Raw genomic sequence first — 25,265 nt, 5'->3', positions numbered from 1 at the left:
TCTGTGTTACTATTATTTCATTTTGCCAGGAAATATATTCATTTGTTAAAAAATGAATATTGATCTAGTCTCAAATATTTCCGTATATTGTTATTTGAAAAATTAATAATGGCGGTGTTGATAAGTTTTGGTTTGGTCATATTAATCTTAGTGATCACCAGTAAGTACTTTTATGTTTTTATTCAATTTTTTTTAACTGAAGTTCATTGATTTATATGAAAACGCACGATTTTACAACAATATAACTTTTTTGTATCACTATAGAAGTAATAATACTTTATATTGCGCTGTCTGTACGTGTTTCTGCAGGAGACGAGTGTTTTGCTATTCATTTTTATTTTAATTTAATAGGTCATGGAATCCTTACAGCCCCTCAAACATTTTAATTTAATAGGTCATGGAATCCTTATAGCCCCTCAAACTTTCTCCTGTTCTGATATTGTAAAAATTTAAAAGAAGTTTAACCACTCAAGATTCTGATCAAGAGAGAAATAAAAGACAAATATAAAATTTTAATTGAAAATAAATTAAATAGTTCAGATGAAAATAGTAAGTTATTTTTATACAAAAATATTAAATTTTGTCAAGATAAAGAATTAACTTAATGTACCACGATTTTATTACAAGAAAGTGTTACACCAAGCTCCGTATAACTGACCACAACCTGGAAATTGGAAAGGGTGGATATTTTTAAATTCCTAAAGAAGATAGGCTATGTCGTGATCTTGAAAACGAGGAACATTTATATAGTAGTTATCATAAATTAAGAGTAAATCTATTTAGAAATTTAAAATGGAAAGATGAATTTATGTCACTTCCAAAAGACCAAAATATCAAATTTTTAAATTATTAAATCCTACATCACCAGAACACGTGAAACTTATCGGCTATTTTTTTTTTTAATTCAAAAGAAGAATCAACATAATTTTTCATGTATTTTTACATATATTTCATGACTGCAATAATATAATTCATGTTTACTTTATATTGCATTTATATTATATATATAAAACCTTCGTCTCAAAGGAGTAGGTCCGGTAAGACCCCTTTTTGCCCCCAAAATGCAGCTTTTCAAAAAAATTATTAAAAATGTAAACTTTATAAATCAACATGCAGACATCTTATACGTTCAGGTATTTCACATCCAATATTTTATGGTAATATTCTTTACAAAGCACAAAAATGTCGGCATTCACCTCAAAAGCTAACCAAACCCTTAAACAGACTTATTCGGAAAGGATATAGTTACGATACTGTTGTCAAGTCATTAAGGATTGCATATTTTGGTATTAATATTAATTCACTCATAGGGTCTTTGCATCGGAAATAAACACATTTATTCTAAAACCAGTTGTTGGCATGATACGGGTTATGTTCTTCTCATATATTTTATGATGGTATGATACTAAACCCCTAACGGGAGGGATTGTACTTGATTTTCATATGATGAAGACATAATCTTTCAATCAGTTTAATTGAGGTTTGGAGCTGGCATGTCAGTAACTGCTAGTAGTCCTTTGTTCATTTATGTATCATTGTCATTTTGCTTAGTTTCTTTTGTTACCTATTCTGACATCGGACTCGGACTTCTTTTAAACTGAGTTTTACTGTGCGTATTGCTATGTGTTTCTTTTTTCTACATTGACTAGAGGTATAGGGGGAGGGTTGAGATCTCACTAAACATGTTTAACCCAGCCGCATTTTTGCGCCTGTCCCAAGTCAGGAGCCTCTGGCCTTTGTTAGTCTTGTATGTTTTTTAATTTTAGTTCATTTATATGTTTTGGAGTTTAGTGTGATGTCCATTTTCACTGAACTAGCACACAATTTTATTTAGGGGCCAGCTGTTGACCACCTCCGGGTGCGGGATTTTCTCGCTGCATTGAAGACCCATTGGTGGCCTTCGGCTGTTGTCTGCTCTTTGGTCGGGTTGTTGTCTCTTTGACATATTCCCCATTTCCATTCTCAATTTTATTTTAGCTATTTATTGGAAAGAGGAATACTTCTGTTACATAAATATAGGCTGTTTTTGACAATGCAATGCACATTCATCATGTACTAGCATCATTAATCATGCAAAATTACTGAAATCTTCATAATTTTAGCATTTGTGCTAATTTTTAGACGTTTTTTGTATTCAGTCTGAATATTTAAATATACGTTGTATTTGATGATGATACATAACATACATGAAGGTTGAGACTGAACACGAATGCGGCCACTTCCATTTTAGACAAAACCCATCCGAAAAGTGACGTTTTGTGGCATATTTGATAGATTATTCATATCTTAGCTTGAATTAAGGCGACTTAAATGACAAAATCATTTCAAATCTTATTAAAAAAACTAATTGAATCGACTGAAGAAGATGTTCTTAAAATTTTAGGCCAAAATAAGCCCTTACCGGACCTTCTCCTTTAGCCCAACGATGTTAGATCTGCAATTTTTTGTTCATTCCTGAGCGGAATTCGAACAGCCTGCACTGTGCCCAGCGCCCTAGACCACTAGAATAACTAGGCTGTGAATAAATATATATATATATATATATATATATATAAACAAGTCAAAATTGAAAACAACGTTCAAACCTATGATTGCGTTGGATAAAAACCGCAATTTTTATACGTGTGCATGCAAAACAAATTTCTTGTTAGAGGGGTCTAAATACAGCACAAACAACATTTTCCAAAAGACCAAAAAAGTGAAAAAGTATATTTTAACAAAACGCATTTGACTAACAGGTCGAACAACAAATGTTCTTAAACCCTGCTGACTGCCATTGGCGATTGCCATATAAACGGATCACAAGGTGTAATAAATGGATCTTACATGTAATTATAAATTTAATACCAAACAGAAAACAATAAACTTGCGGCAAAGATGGTATACCGCAAACAAAGGTGCAAAGATTTTTGTACACCATATCCGGATTTCGACAATCACTGTCTCTTCGGTGATGTTAGGAATCGAAACGGTATTTGGAAGGCCATATAACGCTGAGCCAAATTTTTAGCATGGTAGTTCACAAGGTAAAAGTCCGCATGCAGACATATCACCCTCCCATCCGAACAGTCTTTGATCTTATTCCTAATTACAGCGTGTTAAAAAGAGAAGCAGCAACTACTGTTGCCATTTTTCGAGTCTTTCGTCCGACCCGGCCGGGGATCGAACATAGGATCCTCCACACACGAGAGGAACACGTTACCACAAGACCAAGCGGTCCATGCAAATTGGATGCATTAACTTAATGCAAAAAAGTATAACAAAAATACCGATCTACAAGGCAAATTTTAAAAGAGGAAGTCTATAAAAACTGACAAAAATCAAACGCTTTATCAATCAATGGAACAAATGAAAAACAATTGCCATATTTTTGACTTGGTACAGGCATTTTCCGAAGAAATGGTGGGTTAGACCTTGCTCTATAGCTAGCTAAACCTCCCACTTGTATGACAGTTGTTTGTCAAATTCGAGGTAAATGTCTACAAATGAGGCGGATGGAGCTGTATTCGTGGTTTCTTTAATCTCTAGTTCATGAGGATATATTAATCGGACCCAATAAAAAAAATTGGATTGTTAATGGAAAGAACATCATCAATATACCTGAAGTGAAATTAAATAGGTTCCAGGTTTTTTCTGTTGAGTGACGGTGATAAGTGTTTATGACATCATAAATAGTTGTGATAAAGTCATATACTAGTATATAGAGGTATGACAAAAATAGAAGTATATGGTTTACGGATAAATCTCATATTCCGAAAATAAAGATTAGTACCATTACGATTGAGGTGTGGAGGATTTATCTTAGATATCTATCCAATATCCACTGCATATTGTCTTGTCAAAAGAAATAAGAAACAAACGTTTAGGATTCTGCTGATACTAGTTTCATTCGCTTCATGACGAAAATTAACATCGACCCCTCCCCCCCCCCCCCCCCCACATTTTTTTTCTGAATATTTTTAATTATAAAGAACATTTTCTCGTTTACTCACACAATTTTCTGTATGGAATGTAATGTTTGTATTTGTATTGGTGACGGACTTGATAGAAATGTTCTGTGAACCTCATATCTCATATATCTTAGTTTCATTAACATGCATTTTATATTCCGATACGTATATTAATGTATAAAATTTGTATCATGTTTTCTATGTGTTTTAATAGGGAGCTAAATTTTACTCCTCAGGCCACCCTTAACAAATTCTTTGTTTGATGTTGCCTACCCATGCCTTGGCCAACAACATAAGTTACATGTTTTAGACAAGAAATCGAAGTTAGAGCACGAAAAAAAATTTTAAACGATTTGTGTCTTAAACTTTTTCGGGTTGGCTGCTTTTTAGATGGGTAGGTAGGCAACATCAAACAATTCTAAATTATTTTTGGCCTCAATGTCAAATTATTGCTGTTACAGATATTTCTGACACTGATGCAACTACTACCAATTTTCCTTGTGATAAAGAAGGTATGTACAAAATATATTATAGGTTACATTGACTTTGTAATATAAGTGATTTGGTAAAATCCCTGAAATTATAGAAAGGTAAATTTCAGTGGCATCTCATTAAAATCAGATCTTTCACTTTGCTCCGTTAGAATCGCTCGTGTAAGATCTGAAAACATCCCATACGAGGGCAATCTCTGGATAACCGTGTATATGTTTGAAGATCTCAAATATGGAGATATGATTCCACGTGGTACGATCTTTTTGTTAAGCAGTTAAATGTAAAACAAAGTTTGTTTAAAACATGCAAAATTTTGTTGTTCTGGCAACTTCAGATGTGAACAAAAACCTTGGTTTACCTTACGAAGGAAAATTATGTAACAAAACAGCCAAACTATAGAATTAATGTTTCGATCTTCGTTTTGGCTTATTTACAAAACAGTGCGGTTTGGGTTTTTGATTGTTTGCTTTTGAGAGATCAAATTACATTTATTAAACAATACCTATATTCAATATATCTTATGCAACCCTTGGAAGTTCATTATACAGTAAAAAGCATCCAAACAATAATATCTCGCATTAAAACAGTACATTAATAGACACAATATAAAATAATAGTGGTAGGACCAATTTCCCCTACATTAATTTCACACCTGGGCCTTTTCAAAAGTTTGCAAATGTTGAGTATTTTTCAAAAAATGTATAAGAAGGACATCTTCAACATAGATCGAAATTATGTAGCAGGTTAAACAGTAAAGTGTCTTTCGAATACAAATTAATTGATTTTGGTCAAGGTGAGGTCCTCTGATTCAAAATTGTACAAAAACATGTAAAATTTGCAATTTTCTATCAGAATGCCTTCAGCAGCAACATGTAGCGCTGGGTTACATTTTGATTTCATAGAAATATGTAAAATTTTTGAACATGTTGACATTATGAAAATAAAAAGATGTGGTATAATTGCCAATGAGACAACTCTCCACCAGAGACCAAATGACACAACAGTTAACAACTATAGGTCACCATACGGCCTTCAATAATGAGCAAAACCCATACCGCATAGTCAGCTATTGTATAGACTCTTTAATTTCCAATTTGCCGGAGGATTTGTCAAATTTTAGATTTTGACCTTTTGAGTGAAACAAATACCAAATACAGGGGAAAGTGGCCCTATCTCTATTTCACAGTATCCTGCACTTTACCGACTTCTAAGCTTTGTACTTAATGCATGGATTATGAAAATCAAAACATTTTGATGTGTATGCCAGTGATTCTGTAGGCCACATTCACGATGTTTTTCATTCAGTACTACAAAGTAATTTCTTTTTTGCGGATTTATAATGTTCGACATTTAAAGTGAAGGTAGATACGAACTAGGTAAAGTAATATATTTATGGTATAAAGGTTAACCATAGCTTTTATTTCAGATGCATATTTGATTAGATATAAATAAATTGCAGAGTTCACGTTTTTCATATGATATTAAATGACTGGAAGTTAAATATTTACACTTGTACTTAATTGTATTATATACAACATATTTTACAGACATTAAAATAATTATCATGTATTTCTTTTGGTAGCACATTCCTTGTATTATAAATTCTGTTCTTAAACATCGGTTGTATTATTTAGCAAATTATACAATGACGTCAGACATATTTACACATTCTGAACAGTTTTGCTCAGTGCATGTAAATTATGTTATGAACGATTTTTCAGCTGATTTTGTTTGATTTCCTTCCAGACGTACTTTTATTTGAATTTCTCCACATCTTGTTCCAAGGTAATTCCGCAATATACTGAATATCCTATTATATTTCACAGTTACTATTATTAAATTTCTCCATATCTTGTTCCAGGTGTAATACCACCATTGATTTTCCCCTATTAGTCTTTGTTAAATTTGCACTTTTCAAAAAATTGTGCAGAATTCATCTTTGTTTCAAATAAAAAAAATACTTGGCATGAGTAAAGTTTTATCCTGTCCAGTACTATAGACAAAATTTCACATAACATTTCACTGCATATAAGAAAATAGCCATCACTTGAAGTTAACCAATCAAATGTGTACTCCTTTTTTTCCTGTGTACAAGCTTTAGTAACCATGTAACCTCAAGGTTCCAAAATATTCTATAGAAACACCAAATAAAAAAAAACACTCAAGATATACGTTTATGACTCAGAATTTTTTTACTGCAATGAAATGTAGGATTAATATCCTACAACTGTCAAATTCAAGGGAATATTTTTTTTCGACCCTTTTTCGTATGCAACCGGATGTGACGTACTATTGGTGGTATTACACCTCCAAGGTAATTCCGCAATGTACTGAATATTCTGTTTACTATATTTCACAGTTTATAACTATATTTTGAATTAAGTTGAACGAATATTGGATTAATTTTAATGATATTTTCTTTGGGTTTACTGAATAATTCCGTTTATCGTAAATTTCAAAGGTTTTTGACAAATTTTTTTTCCATGAAGGAATTCTGTATTTTTGGTTATTATTTCCGCTTAGCTGACATTGGTGTGTAAACTACCGAGCTGGTGTTTTATACTTGCCTAATCTGTCTTTGCTCATAAAGTTGTTGATGTTTGAAATGTGTATGCGTCTTCTGAATTTATATGTACCCAAGATTTGTCATTTTTGTCAAGCATGTTTCTAATTCGGCTGCAATCCATGCATTTGCCTCTACCAAAAGATCGACAGAAACAGTCTTTGATCTTTTGAGCACACGTTTTCTATATATGTATTTACATATTAGGATTTCAGATTACATTTGGTAGCAGTTAGACCAGGCTTTGTTTTTTTCTTTGAAGTTTGCTGAAATACTAATGTCTACGTTTAGAAATTGTATTTTAAGTTTAGTAAAAGCATTTGCCATGTTTATAATAATAAATCTATACGTATTGTTGTTGTGACTTCATTTGTACCTATACTGAAAATAACCATTGACACAAAATTTATATCAATTACCTTTGTCCAATATTTGGTCAATACCCTCTGTTGTACGACACAGATGTATTACTATTTATCTTACCTCCTGTACATTTCTTGGTATAGGATTGGTTAAAAGTAACCGCGTGGAGACCGTGTATATTTCATATTAGGTTAGTAGGCGTGGCTTATTTCAATACACGGTTAGTAGTGGTGTTACGTCCCTTTATAAAAACAACACGGTGTTGAGGATAAATCTGAAAGGTTTCAACAGACGAAGAAATAGATGGTGAACGATTGAAATAAATTCATAAAACACATTTAAAGCTAACAAGTTGTTGTTGTTGGCATTTGTTTTTATATAGACAAATGGAAGAAGGTTCTAATACCAAGTATTGAAGACTTAATCACTTTGATAGGCCACTATTGTAGTAACATGCAAGATAAATTCGTTACACAGTGTGCTAGTGACCTAATACGATATATATGGGGTCAGTAAATTCCATATGGGGATTCGTTCTTCGCTCTCACCCCATATGGAATTTACTGACCCCATATACATCGTATTAGGTTACAAGCGCACTATGTAACTAATAGTATTCTCTGGTCAGATATCTTAAGACGATTGACTCACAGTTGTTGGTGTTGGGGGTTTTCTGGTCAACATTTTTTTTTATCATTTTCGGTGACAAATGATAATATACTTGTGTGTTGAGTAGTTGTCTCGTCATCTGTAACATTCGGTTCCTAAAATTTGTCCTGTTCCGGAGCTTTGGGTCCCTCTTTCAATTCGTTAATGTAGTCCCCATTTTTTACCTTTCTGCAATCAAGCCACTTTTGTCGTTAATTCTACTTTGTGTCTATTTTCATTACAGTCTCGTCTAATATGACCTGTTTGACCACATCCGAAACATACGTTAACTGTATACGGACAGTTTTTAACTCATGCTCACGACTGAAGTATCGGCGTCGTTCTTGTCTGTGTGGTTTCCAGTGGCGGATCCAGGGGGGGGGGGGGGGTTCCGGGGTTGGAACCCCCCCTTTTTTAACGATCAATGCTTTTGAATGGGGTCCGTTTTGTAACAGGATTTAAACGATAATTACACAAATTGTCAATAGCTGTAATAACTTAGTCTTGCATAAGTATAATTTCTTTTGTAAAACAGCATTCAAATCTTTAATGAAATATCTAATAAATGTAGGCAATTATGAAAATGTTAACATAACACATACTTGGTTTTCTGCTAAAAACTACAGTTTGTAGACTTCGCTAAAAAAAGTAATAGAAAACAATGCTAATGAATAAAAGTACACGTTTTAAGTAAAAGGCATTTTATCGACAGAATCCATTTCACACCAACCCTTGAATTACATAACCTCGTTTCACAGCATTAGTGTATGTAATTGCATTTTGTCATATTTCGTTGCAAATTATGCCACATCAGATCCTAACTAATTTTGCCAAAAAAATGAGATCAGATATACTTCATTCACACCAACTTACTGATGGCACTTAGATTAAAAGAGATATGAAATAAAAAAAAATACAATGTTGAATCGTGAAAATTTACCTTGAAGGTCTGTAATATACAACTTTACTGACGTTTATTTATCAAAATATACAAATATACTCGTGAAATGTTTCCCCGAACTCTCTAAGTTCACGCAATATATATATATATATATCCTTTTTTTTTCTTTTGTAGAAAAAAACAACAGCTTGATGTTTTTTTCAGCTGGATTTATGACAGCATCCTTAGTATTTTCCATTGGTTGTTTTGTTTCAAAACGCAACACCACGCCAAGGTATTACACGATATACTGTAATACTCATATTAAAATGTTCATCAAGGTGTCAAAATATTAAAAAAAAATATAGGGAAAATTTTTAATTTACCTCCGAATATTCTAATTTCATACACAAATCATTTAACTAAATCAATAGAATTGTTTTCTCTTCGTCTAAGCCGCAAACAATTCACTTTTTTGGGACATGGGTTTCTTAATTATAAATCATTTGATTCTAAATTTCTTGAAAAAAACATAATTTGTTTCAAAAAGGAAGTTAATTTATATAAAAAAATTACAAATTTAATAAACAAGCATCCTACTTGTGAACTGCGGTCAGTTATCAGAAATCTCCTTCGTTCTCGCTGTCATTTTACAGTTGTATTAAATTCACAATATGTATACAGTGCAAGCATTTCATTCAGTTGATGAAAATATGTTTTGTTGATGCTTACACATAAACTATTGTGTCTCGTTTTTTAACCGAAGCTAGTTTCCAAGGAAATAGTTCAGAGAGAAGATAGGCAACACCATTATACATATGCCAATGTTCGATGGCTATGTTCAGACCTAACTTTATCATTTATGCGTACCGTTGTTTTGATAAGACAGATCAAAATATAGTTAACAAAGAAAGTCTCTGATTAAGCGCAACTAACCGTGCTTAGATTCTTACTTAAAAAACATAAGTGATAACATAAAAGGGAAATGTATCATAAATCTTTCATTCAACATCATTGAAATGTTCACAAAATGTCTAATATCAAAACTAATTTATTCTGCATACAAGTTATGCCATCCTTTTCCAATGAATTCAGATATTTACTATGAAAAATATGATGAATTTCATTTTTATTTTAAGTCAAGGGGCCATAGAACGCCTCTCATCATAATTATCCTTTATTACACAATTTCGGCATTCATTAAGAATTTTCTCAAGGAAATGCCAAAATCATTGATTGAAGGCATATAACCATTTTCTTCTACAAATGAAAAAAAAATCCCTCTAATGTGATGAATTGCTTAAGGTCTATATTGACAATATGTGAAAAGAATCATTCATTTAGACTTGAACATACATACACATCTCAACCCCCCCCCCCCTTTTTCCAAAAACAAAATATCCGTAAATACAGCAGTTACTCAGATTCTTCACTTATATTTTATTTCCAAATCAGATTGTTCATACATACGTATGCATTTGTTATTAATGTTGTCTTGCCTTTATCGAAAAGATAAATTGCGAAAATCAAAACCAAATCGAAGGTCCATCCCTTAACAATAGAACCAATCAGGAGAGTGTTTCAAATACTTAAAATCTTTTAAAGTGATATAATCTGCAAGTCTTGACTACTAAATTGCAAATTATGCGTTTTGTACTTAATTTCACAATTCAAATTAATACATTTCTATAAAAATAATCACATTTCTTGGACATTGTGTCGTCTATTTTTCCTCGACCTATGGGTTTTTACTATCCCCATGGTATCTTCTCTCCTTTTTATATTATGTTTTTTATATTTCTTCTTTTAAATTTTCAGAGTTTTGTATGATAAAATCTCATCTAAAATAAGAATAAGATAAATTCAAATTACTTTTACATCTGTCTTATTTGCTTAGTATTTGTTTGTTATTCAGCAATAAGAACATAGACGACTCTACGATCAGTGACCAAGGGGAACAATTGTTTGCAACAGCACCCGATAATGTATATGTTAACGAAGGATCTTGCGAGTCCAATCGTAAAAGTTATGGATACTGCAATATCGAAAAGAACTCCGAAAACTGTTCTCAGTCATCAAAATCTGAAAAGCGATTTAAAGATCGAGAATCGTATGATATGGTTAATCACAATCGAGCAAAATCGCATTTGGCGAATTTGGCGAATGATGAAGAGGATCCAAATCCGTATAACCATGTGACAGTCGATATGGAGGTTACCGAATACGACAACGCATGTTTTCTAAAGCCAAGGGCTGAAGTCATGGATCCAACATATTCTCATTTGTCAGAAGTAAACTTACAAATTGAAAGTTCTAATGTTACGAAACAGAAAGGCGACGGAGTAAAAAACCAAACAAACAGTTCGAATGCTGAAACAAATTCAAAAGACCAAAAACAAAAAACGACAGAAAAGCAAAAGCAAAAGAAACCAGAAACGGAAAAAAGAAAACAAACGAAACCAGAGATACCGCAGAAGCCTGAAATTAAAATTGAGGACAGAAAGCAAAAAGAACCAATGGTCCTAGTGAATGGTAAAGAGGAGAAACAAGAACATAAGATATGCCGAAATGCTGAAATAAAGGAAAGCATAAATATGAAAAATGGTGAAACCGACAATGAGACAAATGAAATAAAAGAGGGAAATAGACGTAACAGAAAGAAGTTTGGATACTCTTTCGTCCAGAAAAAGAAAGGAATTCCAAATGAGGATTCTGCAAAAACATATAACGGATCTGAGACATTTGAAGTTTCGTGTGACGGCGATGAAAAATCCTTCAAAATCAGAAGTGAAAATAGAGAACACAGCAGTGCAGAGAAATCAACTGAAACAAAGAGTGGGAAATCATCACTTGAGGTTTTGTTCGACCAAAGTAACGGTTCTTTCCTCTTTATTTCAAAATGTGAAGAAAGTAAAGAAAGGAGAAACGAACACGTTTCACCTGAAACCAATAGTGGGAAATTGGCATTCCCAAATGGTAGGGATGAAACGTCAAGTAATGATGGTAGTGAATCAGAAACCGATTTACTTCCACCTGGAATGGCCATCAATATTTTGTATGAGGATGTGCCAATAACCAAAGGAAACGTCGTAATCGGTGCTGTTGAGGAGTCTTCGGATCAAGAACTTGAATCGCCTCATGAAAATTCTGAGGAGGACTACTCTATTTGAACCTTTTTGCTGATTGGAACAGAATATATATTAGAATCATTATTCTGCATCGACCTTAAATTACGTATTTTCGTTATTTTGATATGCAGGGATATGTACGTTACGAATATTTGCTAGATAAATGCCTGAAAATTTATAGGCATTTTATAAATTGACTGATTTTTTCAGGCATTTAACAAAATGCCTAGAAAATTAAAAGGATTTTTGCAAAATGCCTGAAATGATAACACAGAATGAAATATTGAGCCACTGTTAGTATTGCACAACATATAGCAGTTTATTCTATGATAATTGATAATTATATTGAATTCAACAGCCTGCATTTCCAGTTAAGAGTTTTAACAATTAAAAATAAATTCCACCAGCCAGTAAAACCCATGCCTAGTGCGGGAAATCCGTATGGTTGTGTGGGATTTATAATTTCACATCCTTTCTAAATAGGGAATTTAATCTTGTGACTCATGTAGGGAGAGTGCCATGCACGTTAAGAACTCTTTCATGCATCGGTAGGTGACCTGTTAAAAAGCAAAATTTCGGTGCTTATCATATATACTGTCATTTCTAGTGGCAGTTTAAATACCGATTCTTTCATCCAGGTCAATCTATTGCATAACTTAGCTATTGATTTTTTTATTATTTGTTCTCTTTCTGAATATGCACGAAATATATGCTACTGACGTTAAACGAACAACAATCAATCAATCAATCAAAATGTTCATATTTTTATTTGTCTAAAAATGTCTAAATTTAGAAAATGTCTGTAGCATATACAATTGGTCATTTCCTAACATTTAATTAAAATTATTTTTGTCTGATATATATCTGGCCATATCCGGGGTGGTGTTCTCGAAGCTATCTTGGGATTAGGACATGTCCTAAGTCCATCTTATGACAAGTCTTTGTCCTAAGTCGTGTTCTCGAAGCTCTCTTAACTTAGGATATATCACATTTTTCGTCCTAACTTTAGGACACCTAATTAGGTGTCTTAAGATCACCATATCTTCATCCTAACTTTGTGCATGCTTTTTTCTCAATTTATTACGTGAAGATGAACATGAAATGAAACGCACCATCGGTTATTAACTCGTTTAAAGAATTTGTGCATGATTTTAAACTTTGAACTTCGTGTTTTACGATACGATGACACTACGAATTCAATATTTTCATTTCAAAACAAATTGTTTTCCAGTTTAAATCACAATCCTTTTTGATCTTATTTTATAATTACATTTGAAATCATGCATTTAATTAAATACATGTAATTTTAAAATTTCGTAAACAATTTTATTAATTGGTTTCGTCTTTAATAAATGTTTTATCAAACAATTACTTTACCTATTTAAAATTTCGCACATAGGATATGTTTAGGACGTCCTAACATAAGATGCGTCTGAGATAGCTTCGAGACACAATTTAAGAGTGTCCTAAGATGATCCTAAGTCCATCCTAAAATTGGTCTTATCTATGACTTAGGACGAATCTTAGGATACTTTCGAGAACACCACCCCTGGGGCCGGTAACAAGAAATTTTATAAAGAGAGGTCGTAAGTATTGAATTAAGGGGAAGATAAGATAATCCTAAGATCATTCAAAGAGTGTAAATCAAAGCTCCCTCAGGTTGTTCGTAGATCGGTCTTATTTCCCCCTTAATTTGCATCGTAATAGTTTTCATGTTACGAGTTCTTAATAATTTTCCGGCGTCTCCGTGTTAGGCTCCTCGCAAAGAAATTAGAATCGCCTCAAATGAATCATACAAACGTTTTAATGAACGATAAAATGCGCACAATAATCAACTACCCATTTAACCTAAGGAATTCTAACGGTTCATTCTAACAAGTAATAGCTTTTCTTAAAAGCTTGCCGTATTTTAGCTGATTATGTCGAGATCGGTGGTTTGTGGGTATAGGTCTTTTATTGGAATCTTGCACTCCAAGCAATATGAATATATAGTGTTTTTAATCTCTCCTGGTTCTTGTTTTTAGTTGTAGTATTGGTGGATCAGGGTAATGATGGAAGGAGGAATTATAGTCACATATGTTATAATTTATATTTATATCCAGATAAAATTGCATACTTTTGTACTTATATGTATATAAGTCTAAAAATTTGCACAACGGTACTAATATAAGATGGTATTACACAAACATGTTGTTATTAAATCGTGTTGATAAATATATTGGCTAAAGAAAAATAGCCTTCGTCAGTGTCAATAATTTTAACAATACTGATTGTATTTGTAAAATAGCCCAGTAATACAGGTAAGTTTTGGTCTATTGATTTAATCCAAAATCTTGCACATCATAATATAAAACAAAACTCAATACTCAGATATACGTATCTGAGTATATTTACATCCCAAAATGAGTGAAAAATAAAAAAGGATTTCTTATTGATGCCGTTTGTATGATGTACATTAAGTTCCTTTATCCAAAAGCTTTCCCGAACCTGTCGCTGGGCATCACTCCAGTGAATGTTCTGTTCAATCACTAGGATTTTCATGCGGTTAAACTCATCATGTTTGTGACCCGACTGTCTGAAATGCTGAGAAACTGTGAGAAGTGGCTTCTTAGAGATATCACTACTATGGCCATTGAGGCGTTTGTGGAAAGGCTGATTTGACTCACCAACATATTGGAGGCCACAAACATTCTAGAATGTAAATAACATTCATACTTTTGCAGGTAACATTGCAAAATATCCTATAGTTATTTTCGGTTGCCTTACTGTGAAAAGTTGATGAATGATGCATCTGTAGGCAACATTTGCAGCACTTCTCCCAGTTTCTCAGCATTTCAGACAGTATATATATATATATAAATGCTAGAGTAGCAATACAAACACTTTTATCTTTGTTTTGAGGAATGTGATTATTTACTGTTTATGACAATGCAAGTAGTTTTAAAATGCATACTGTGTCTGGACAGTTATGTAATAGTTTGTGAGGTTACTATAATCAACTTGATAAGAAAAACGTATTATTTACTTTTGAGGATTACTGCTTGACAAAATGGACTACTACAGAAGTCCGTTCAAATATAAGAATATTACATCTTATATAAAATTGAGAATGGAAATGGAAATGGGGAATGTGTCAAAGAGACAACAACCCGACCATAGAGCAGACAACAGCCGAAGGCCACTAATGGGTCTTCAATGCAGCGAGAAACTCCCGCACCCGGAGGCGTCCTTCAGCTGGCCCCTAAACAAATATGTATACAAGTTCAGTGATAATGGACGTCATACTAAACTCCAAATTATACACAAGAAACTAAAATTAAAAATGATACAAGACCAACAAAGGCCAGAGGCTCTTGACTTGGGACAGGCGCAAAAATGCGGCGGGGTTAAACATGTTTTTTGAGATCTCAACCCTCCCCCTATACCTCTAGCCAATGTAGAAAAAAAAACGTACAACAGTACTTCTTATATGTATAGAAGTGATGAATATCTTATCTGGTTTTTGTCTTAGAAGAAGCAATTAGTTTTGACGGTACAGGTTAAGTGTTGTTGTTACTAATTTCCAGATGTAGTAATACTGTAAGAAGATGTTTTGTTGTAATTGATTTGGAATGAAATATTAATTGCAAATAATTTTCTAGAACATGTTGTCAGCTGGCTTCTTATATCTTTTGATATATTACGTTGTGGTTTGTAATCTTGACAATTTTTTTGTAAGTTCTATAGATGAGAGCTTCATATTGGTATTTGCATTTAGTGCTTTATATTTGGTTGCATGTGTAAACATATGCTTTTGTTAGTTGGAATATTTATATTTCCATTTCTGATGGCAACCAGTTCATGTTATACATATAGGCAGGATTATTAGTTAGCGATAGTTGTTATAGTTTTATTTGTTTATGTTTATTGTCATGATTGATATAGACTATATAGCTTGCTACTTGGTGGGAGCCAAGGCTTCGTGTTGAAGACCGTTCTTCGACCTATAATGGTTTACTTTTACAAATTGTGACTTGGATGGAGAGTTGTCTTTGGTACTGATATGACACATCCTGTTATATCTGTCTACAAGATTGAGAACAGATTTTTTGTAATAAAACATATTTAATTCTATAATATCATGTATAACAATTTATCGGTAATTTGTGCATTTTTCCTTTGATGTGTACTCTCTGATAATGTCAGTATCAGTTGACTGGTCGTGATAAAAAATTATTGGGTCAGTAAGCAATTGACATGCGCGGGTGCACCGCGTAAGGATCTTCTTTCCCCTTTCATTCACAAAATCGCGCTTGATTTTTTTCGCAGAAAGTTTCAGTAAAGTTCGTTAAGCCTTTTTGACATACATACAGTATCAACGCCATTTTATTATATTATTAACAAGTGAATGTGCAGCTAAGAGTAGTCGGGACCACTCTTACAAAAAATATCAAGAGAAGCTATTGCGAGTTGTTCTTGTTACACCCCCAAGTCGCTAAGTTTGTTTTAAGAACACTTAATAACTGACCAAAATTTTAGAATGATTAAGTGTTACCGGAATTAGTAAGATCGCTTTAAGGTAGACTTAAGAATCGTTCTTAAATCATGCACTTTTTCAATACATTAAGGGCTGTCAATCATTCTAAGATAGGTCTGAGGTTGGGTCTTGTTACACTCTTAAATCGTAAGACATAAGAATGCTTCTTGTTACCGGCCCCTGGTCTTTTCCAAGTTTACAATGCAACCGTTAGTATTTTGCAAGCATAGGCGATTACAGTCATATTTGTTTTACTTGCTCCTTTTTATAATTCATATTATTTTGTTGTCATATAAATATTTGTCACAAACAATTAACTATAACAAAGAAAAATATTTTCAATTGACAATGAATGATTTGAATGTTTGTAATACGAGAAAAATCCAGCGATTTCTTTAGTCAGCTCTAATGAATGTTATTAAGGATGTTCGCTACTCTGTTTCAAAATAACAAGCCTTTTAAAAGACTGTTATAAAATGATAGTATATAAATAAAGGAACTAAAATAGCAGAAAAAAATGAATGGTCAGTGCGCTTATTTTCGCGATATAAGCCACTGAAAATTTGGCGGGAAATGATTCTCTCTAGATTTTTCATACTTTTAATATTTCCGCTTTTCTCTTTTGAAAACTATGAAAAAATAACAAGATTTTTGTAAGATTTTCAAATATGGCTTTTAAAACTATATGTAGAAAAAAATTGAAAAGAAAAGTAGGGGTTAGTTGACAAAATTTTTGAATTGCTAAACATGGATAAAACCAGAGGATTCCGAAAATCTGGCAAAAATTCAAAACTAAGAGTAGCGAACATCCTTAATAAAAAATAATTTTCACATGTTCCACAGTTGTTTATATGATGCCTATAGTAAACATTTACACAAATTATTATTTGAGGCTTTTTTTATGCTGCTTAGTAAAGCAAGTATTCGTTGTACGATTGTGCTCATAAGTTTGTTATTTGAATATAATGGTATCACAACTAACAGTATATAAAAATTGCTTATCTTAAATTTCTAATATTTATGTTTTATCTATATTTTGCTTTTGAGTTTGCATGCCTGTTTTTTTTTTTGTGTGGGGAGAGTAAATATGCATTTCAATAACGATTTCTTTAAATATATATATAATCATAGAAGTATTCCATTTTCATTTAACTTCTATGATATGCAAATTATTATGTGTATAGTTAAAATAAAACAATTACAATGAAGTCATTGTAAAAAAAAATGATTTGATTATGAATGTTCATATGTAGCTAAGGGGGCGATCATTTGGTGTTCGGGAGGGGGATTTTGAAAATGAATAAATTAGTCTGGTACGAACTGAAAATAAATCACTTTGCACAATACAGGATAAAAACGAATATTCTGCAATACAAAATGCAGGAGACAAATTTGTAGAAAAGTGACAAAAATAAGCATGCGTAGCAACGAATGAAAAAAAATTATCACCCCCCTGGTATCAATTACATGTATATACATATGATATAGCATGAAGAAATAACACATGTATATAAATATATATATTTCAACATTTTAAAACGTATTTACATTTTTGTTTTTTTATAATAACAAAAAGTAGTTTATACAGCTGTACATTACATATTGAAAGACCTTCCATTTTTTTATAATTACGATTCACTATGTAGTAGCTCGATAGAAACTTCTCCCTTAAATCAACAATATTTTGAAAAGATCATTTAAATAACAAATGAAATTCATCACCAATATTACTCCTACACAAAATACATATTCTACCATGCCTAGGAATATCCTGTTTCAATTAAGAGCCGTATATTTGTACATCTAAAATATGTGATCCAAACCTGCAATATTCAAAAGTTTAAGAAGGTGTGTCTCTAAAGTAAACTATTTTTTAAAGATAGAGTGAAATTGTCCTTGTAATATTACATATAAATAAGAAGATTTGGTATGAGTACCAACGAGACAACTCTCCATCCAAGTCACAATGTATAAAAAGTTAACAATTATAGGTCAAAGTACGGTCTTCAACACGGAGCCTTGGCTCACACCGAACAGCAAGCTATAAAGGGCCCCAAAATGACTAGTGTAAAACAATTCAAACAGGAAAACCAACGGTCTAATCTATACAAAAAACGAGAAACACCTATGAACCACACCAATAAACGACAACCACTGAACAACAGGCTCGTGACTTAGGACAGGTGCATAAAAATTCAGCGGGTTTAAACGTATTAACAGGCTCCAAACTTCACCCTAACCTCATACAGTAGTGTAACATTACAACATTAAAAGACACACTATAAAATATCAATTGAAATGGCTTAACTCGATCATAAAGACATTTAAACAAAAACAAGTAAACATACACTAAACGAATAAGTTTGATCTATGACACAATATAAATACAATATTAAAACGTAGGTGCCTTTATAACATAGACTTTACAGAGTACGAGTAGTGAAAATTTATCGTCATACTAAATATTATCAAAGGTAGTACATATTAAACATAGTGAGACGAGATATAACACAAAATAAGTAAACATTAATTTACAGAAATGCATTTTTTGATGATGATGAGAGATAAAAAAACATCTTCAGACTCCTCGCTTAGTTTTGACATCGCCTTAAACGCCTAATCCTTGATCCGCCAATTGTGTTTTTTAAAAAGTTTTAAAAGACATACACATATTTCAAATTGTTGTTAGCACGATATTTAAGAAATATATGAACGACCGTTTTAAATGTGCTCTAAAATCAGTAGCACACGTTTTTTCTCTCCCCTATCTTAAATATTTTGTCATCATTATGAAATGCATGTAATGGTTCGATAATAATATCATTATGAAATGCAGGTAATGATTGGATAATTGTAATTATCATTAGGAGGTGCGTTATGAAATGGGCTATATTACAGAAATTGGTAAAAGTTTGCCTACAACTTTGGCACGTTGAACTATAACTGAAAATTAAAAATATAATGCATTTATAACTTAAATTTTCTAAAATATTATTGAATAAAATTGAGAATGGAAATGGGGAATGTGTCAAAGAGACAACAGCCCGACCATAGAACAGACAACAGCAGAAGGTCACTAACAGGTCTTCAATGCAGCGAGAAATTCCCGCACCCGGAGGCGTCCTTCAGCTGGCCCCTAAACAAATATATATACTAGTTCAGTGAAGAATTCTTACAAAATATATGATCATTTATATTTGTCTCAAAATATTCAAATCGCAAATAACCAATGCATAGATTTTTTTTTAATCGATATGTTTCTGATCAAGGATTTGTATAGTGAGACTCTATACAAATCCTTGCTCTGATACATAAATTTCCGTTTTAACAATGTAAAATAATAAAAGGTTAACCAACTTTATTTTCATAATAATCAAAACTAACTGTTACATACATATAAAGACAACAGCATTCGAGGTTTCAACCCTTTATAAATCTCAATCACCTTTTATTCTCGATGAGCGGAATAAAACTGTATTGGTACTGTCAGCACAGGAAAACATTTAACTTTATCGCAATAACAGATAACAAAAAAATAACTAAAAAGCAAAACAGTAATAAACAAGAGGCTCTCAAGAGCCTGAATCGCTCACCTGTAATTTTTTGCTTAAATCTTTCATCAATGATTATTTTTGCTTTTCAATATATATTAATGAATGGCTTAAAACTTCCATTGAAATTTTCTTTGTATCTGTCATATTTTCTTCAAAATCAAAGAAATGCATTTTACCCCTATGTATCATTTTAGCCATAGTGGCTATGTTTCTTGACGTACAAAAAAATAAAATACAAAATTTATACTAGATACTCTGAAACTCATTCAGCCCAAGTTTGGCTGAAATTGATTCAGCAGTTTCAAAGGAGAAGATATTTTAAAGTAAGCAAACTAAATGAACAAATTGTGAAAAATTGATTTTAAAGGGCAATAACTCCTTAAGGGGACAATTGACAATTTTGGTCATACGAACTTATTTTTAGATCTTACTTTGCTTAACATTTTTGCTGTTTACAGTTTATCATTAATAATATTCAAGATAATAACCAAAATTTGCAAAATTTCCTTAAAATTACAAATCAAGTGGCAGCAATCCAACAATGGCTTGTTAGATTCATATGAAAATGTCAGGGTTGACAGAGCTTGGCCTAATAATTTTTTTTACCTCTCATCAGATTTGCTCTAAATGCTTTGGTTTTTGAGATACAAGCCAAAAATTGCATTTTACCCCTACATTATATTTTTAGGCATGGCGGCCATGTTTTTTTACGAAACAAAAAATAAAACACAAACTTTATTCTAGATACCCTTAGAATCATTCAGCTTAAGTTTGGTTGGAATTAGTTCAGTAGTTTCAGAGAAGAAGATTTTTTCAAGTTAGAAAACATGATAAACAAATTGTGTAAAATTGTCCTTAAAGGGCAATAACTCCTTAAGGGGTCAATTGACAATTTTGATCATTGAACTTATTTGTAGATCTTACCTTGCTGAACATTTTTGCTGTTCACAGTTTATCTTTATCATTAATAGTATTCATGATAATAACCAAAAACTGCAAAATTTCCTAAAAATTAACAATTTAGTGGCAGCAACCCATCAATGGGTTATCAGATTCAACTGAAAATTTCAGGGCTGATAGAACTTCACCTAATGAACACTTTAACCACATGTCAGATTTGCTCTAAATGCTTTGGTTATTGAGATATAAGCCAAAAACTGCATTTTACCACTATGTTCTATTTTTAGCCATGGCGGCCATGTTATTTGACGAAACAGTAAATAAAACACAAACTTTATTCTAGATACCCTAAGCATCATTCAGCTTAAGTTTGGTTGGAATTGGTTCAGTAGTTTCAGAGGAGAAGATGTTTGAAATAGTTTACACCAGACGGACGACGACAGACGACGACGGACGCCAAGTGATGGCAAAAGCTCACAGTTCCTTCGGAACGGTGAGCTAATAATACTATATCAAAGAATACTCTCAGTAACAATGTATTGAAAGCAAGTTTAAATAACATGCTGACATTATTATTATATGAAGTACCGGAAATTTTAAAAGACGAAGAAATAATTACGAAGCATATTCAGGACCAAGGAAAACCCACATTTGTAAATATAAAATGGAAAGAGGAAATAGAAAAACAACTTGTTAATATTGAAAAGAACATTACATCTAATAGAGAAACGGATGCTTCAATAAAAACGTTATTAGTAAGCTTAAAAAAGAAAAAGCTCCCGGGTCAGATACCACTATTAATGAAATAGTAAAATTTAGTAAAAACGTACCTATCAAAAGCATTGTTCAACTGTTTAACCTAATTTTGAATACAGGTATTAACCCATCAATATGGAATTACTCATTTTTAATTTTATTGCATAAATCAGGAGAAAAAAGTGATCCTAATAATTACAGGAGAATATCCCTGATTAGTTGCTTACCAAAGTTGTTTTAAGCTGTATTGAATGAAAGATTGATTAAACTGATGGAAAATACTATCATTAATACTCAATTTGGCTTTAGGAAAAATCATAGAACCTCTGATAGTATATTTGTTCTTAAGTCCTTAATAAACAAATACTTACACAAATATAAAAAAAAATATATGCCCGCTTTGTAGATTTATAAAAGGCATTTGATTCTGTCTGGAGAAAAGCCTTACTTTATAAACTCTATAATGCAGGAGCAGGGAAAAAAATAATTAATATTATTAAAGGACAGTATGAGGAAACAAAATATGCTTTTAAGCACCAAGAGTGGCATTCAGCATATTTTGAGGTCGCAGAAGGGGTTAAACAAGGGGATTCATTGAGTTCTACTTTATTTAATTTATTTATAAATGATTTAGATGCTGAGTTTTCAAATGAAAAAAAAAACCTGTCCATTGGAACTGATTGATACTAAAGTAGGATCTTTACAATTTGCTGATGACCTTTTAATATTATCTGAAAGTAAAGAAGACCTTCAAAATATAATCTTTTACAAAATATAAAAATGAAAATTTGATAAATGTCTCTGAATATTCATTTCTTGGAATTCTTGTAAAAACAAATTGAAACTTATTGCATAGCTCTGAAGAACTTGTAAATAATACAAGGAAAGTAATGTTTGCCATTAAAACTTATACTGGTTCTTTAAATAATCTGCAAGTTAAAGTAGCTTGCAGTCTTTTTGACTCTATAGTTAAACCAATAGCCACTTACAATTCAGAAATAACTTATATGGATACATATGTTTCAAAATTTAGAGCAGAAAAACGTGCAAATATATCCAAAACAAATATAGACTCCTTAATTTTACCGATAAATCATGTTTAGAAAAATTGCATTTGTCTCTCTGTAAGTTTATCCTAGAAACAAGAAAATCTTCATCAAACATAGCCGTGAGAACAGAGCTAGGAATCTACCCACTAGAGATGCATATAAAAACTCAGAGTATACTTTACCTAACAAGGTTACTAAATTCTGAAATTAATTCATAATTAGGTCTTTCCACTTTTCTGTGGAAAGACCTATTGTGTTTGTTCTGATTATTATTATTATTTTTTTTTTTTTTTTTTTTTTTCTTCCGCCAAATTTTGTTCTTGTGATAAATGTTTGTTTCGCAATATGTCGCTTAGATATTTCTCATATTGTATCGTATAGTTTATGCGCTTATAAATTTCACCCTGCTAAGCCGAACGCTTTTCTTTGTAAGAGTTATCTCCCTATTCACTGTTTATCATCTGTGTGCATCTCCTTCGTAACAAAAAAAAAGATATCGACAAAATTCTTTTTACAAATTGTTCGTTACATCCTCAGGAATTTTTGGCTAATTTGGATCGAAGCGATTCGATGAAATTTTATAGGAGTTATCTACCTTTATCAAATAAATTTGTCGTTATGTTTTTGTTACTCATAAACTGTAAGCCGTATAAACCTATAGTCTTTTTATTTAAGATCCTTGGATCCTAACTTCGAAAATGAGGTCAAGGTCAAAGGTCAAGGTCATGTTCTGAATTTTGTCTTTTGCTTGTTTTTGCATTCTCTCCGATATTTTTAATGTTATATATTAAAGAACAAGTGCAAAATGTTTGTTATATTGTGATGAAGATATGATACATTTGGTCTGAGACAATCCAGCGACATCTTATTGGAGTTATTGCCCCTGAAATGTTTTATTTTAAGGTAAATTGATTATTTCTTCATATTAGTACATGATAAAGCCATAAGATCTTTTGCAAAATGTTGGGTGACATATGACCTTGAAAAATGTCAACCGGAAGTGACCTTGAGTGAACCGGAAGTAGTCATTTTCGCACTTATTTCATGTAGAAGTACATAGAAACCATATATTTTTTGAATGGTCATACATTAATCTATCATTTGAGACCGGAACCGGAAGTAGTCAATTATCTCCCTGTTTACAGGCAAAAGTATATATAAACCACATATTTTTGGAATCAGTGTAAATAAAGCTATCATATGAGACTGGAAGTGACATTTTCTCAACCGGATGTTGACAATTATCTCCCTTATTTCAGGCAAAAGTCTATAGAAACCATGTTTATTGAATCAGTATGAAGAAACCTATGATTGGACGCCAATAGTCGCTTTGAGTAAACCAGAATTATCTTCTCATCAATTATTTAGAAAATTGATGTGGAAAGACCTTCAATTGTTCTTTGAACAATTGGTTTTTAATTATATATGAATCCTTTTTACTTTCTAAAAGTTTGGATGAATCAGGTTGCTATACCTGGTTTACATATGTTAAAAATATTTTGAAAGAGGTAAACATAGAAGTATCCATTCTTGAGGGAAACAAAGGAAAAAATTACTCAAAGTTGTTAAAAAAAACCTTAAAACACCAATTTTTAAATTTCTACAAAAACATATTTGAACAAAAATTTGAAAAAATAGATCAAAAAAGTAAATTATATTAATATAAAAATTTGCAAAGTTAGAAATGGAAAATTACTTAAACTGTAAGTCTTTTGAAAAGAGAAGTAACATAACAAAAATGAGAATTAGCGTCCATAATTTATTGATAGAAAAAGGAAGACATTTAAAAACACAGAGAGAAAAAAAGACGTTGCCCATCCTGTAATACATTGGAGGATGAAGATCATTTTATTTTATACTGTAAAAAAAATTCTAAACTTAAGAGATAACGTTTTAGGAAATGTAGTTAAACATATGCCAGATTTTATGTCCTGACAAGAAAATGAGAAAGTTAAATATCTTCTTTGCCCATCAACCTCAAAAGAAGTAGAAGGCTTATGGTCCTTTTTTAAAACGGAATTAGAACTGAGGACAGGGGACTCTTGATTTATTCATATAAATATATAAATATATTGTTTTGCTTTTTACTTGTATATTTTTTATGGGATATGTTTTCTATTGATTTTTTTTGTATTTTTGTGTATGTTTTCATTCATATAGTGTTTATATGTTATATTTTTGTATGTTACTGTCACAAATCTTTTTTAAATGATTTATATGACAATAAAATTATAGTATATTATTATTTTATGGGATCCTTCACTTTAAAATCTATCGTTGCTGTAAATAGTCACAATAAAGGAACCTTTAAAACTTTCATAGTGGTCTTTGTTTTTGTTGTGTTTTTGTTTGGAAAACGAAGTTAAACTATATAGACCATTTTTCTGGCAAAGTTCATATCATTTCAAACTATACACAAGCCTTTCAAAGCATAAGATTTATACCAATGAGTTAACAAAACAACAA

At 31.8% G+C, this 25,265-nt stretch overlaps 1 protein-coding gene across 1 annotated transcript; it reads left to right on the top strand.

Annotated features, from left to right (window-relative positions):
• On the top strand, nt 1-25,116 carry LOC127729864 (DNA ligase 1-like). The gene is made up of 4 exons (XM_052237792.1): nt 1-160; nt 4,412-4,462; nt 9,092-9,191; nt 10,812-25,116. The coding sequence occupies exons 1-4, from the start codon at nt 109-111 to the stop codon at nt 12,064-12,066; spliced, it is 1,458 nt and encodes a 485-aa protein (XP_052093752.1). The 5' UTR covers nt 1-108; the 3' UTR covers nt 12,067-25,116.
• The last annotated feature ends 149 nt before the right edge of the window (nt 25,117-25,265 follow it).

This window comes from Mytilus californianus, unplaced genomic scaffold (assembly GCF_021869535.1).
Source record: "Mytilus californianus isolate M0D057914Y unplaced genomic scaffold, xbMytCali1.0.p SCAF_2, whole genome shotgun sequence".
Classification (NCBI taxonomy): Eukaryota; Metazoa; Mollusca; class Bivalvia; order Mytilida; family Mytilidae; genus Mytilus; species Mytilus californianus.
This window is presented reverse-complemented; position numbering and strand designations above follow the sequence as displayed.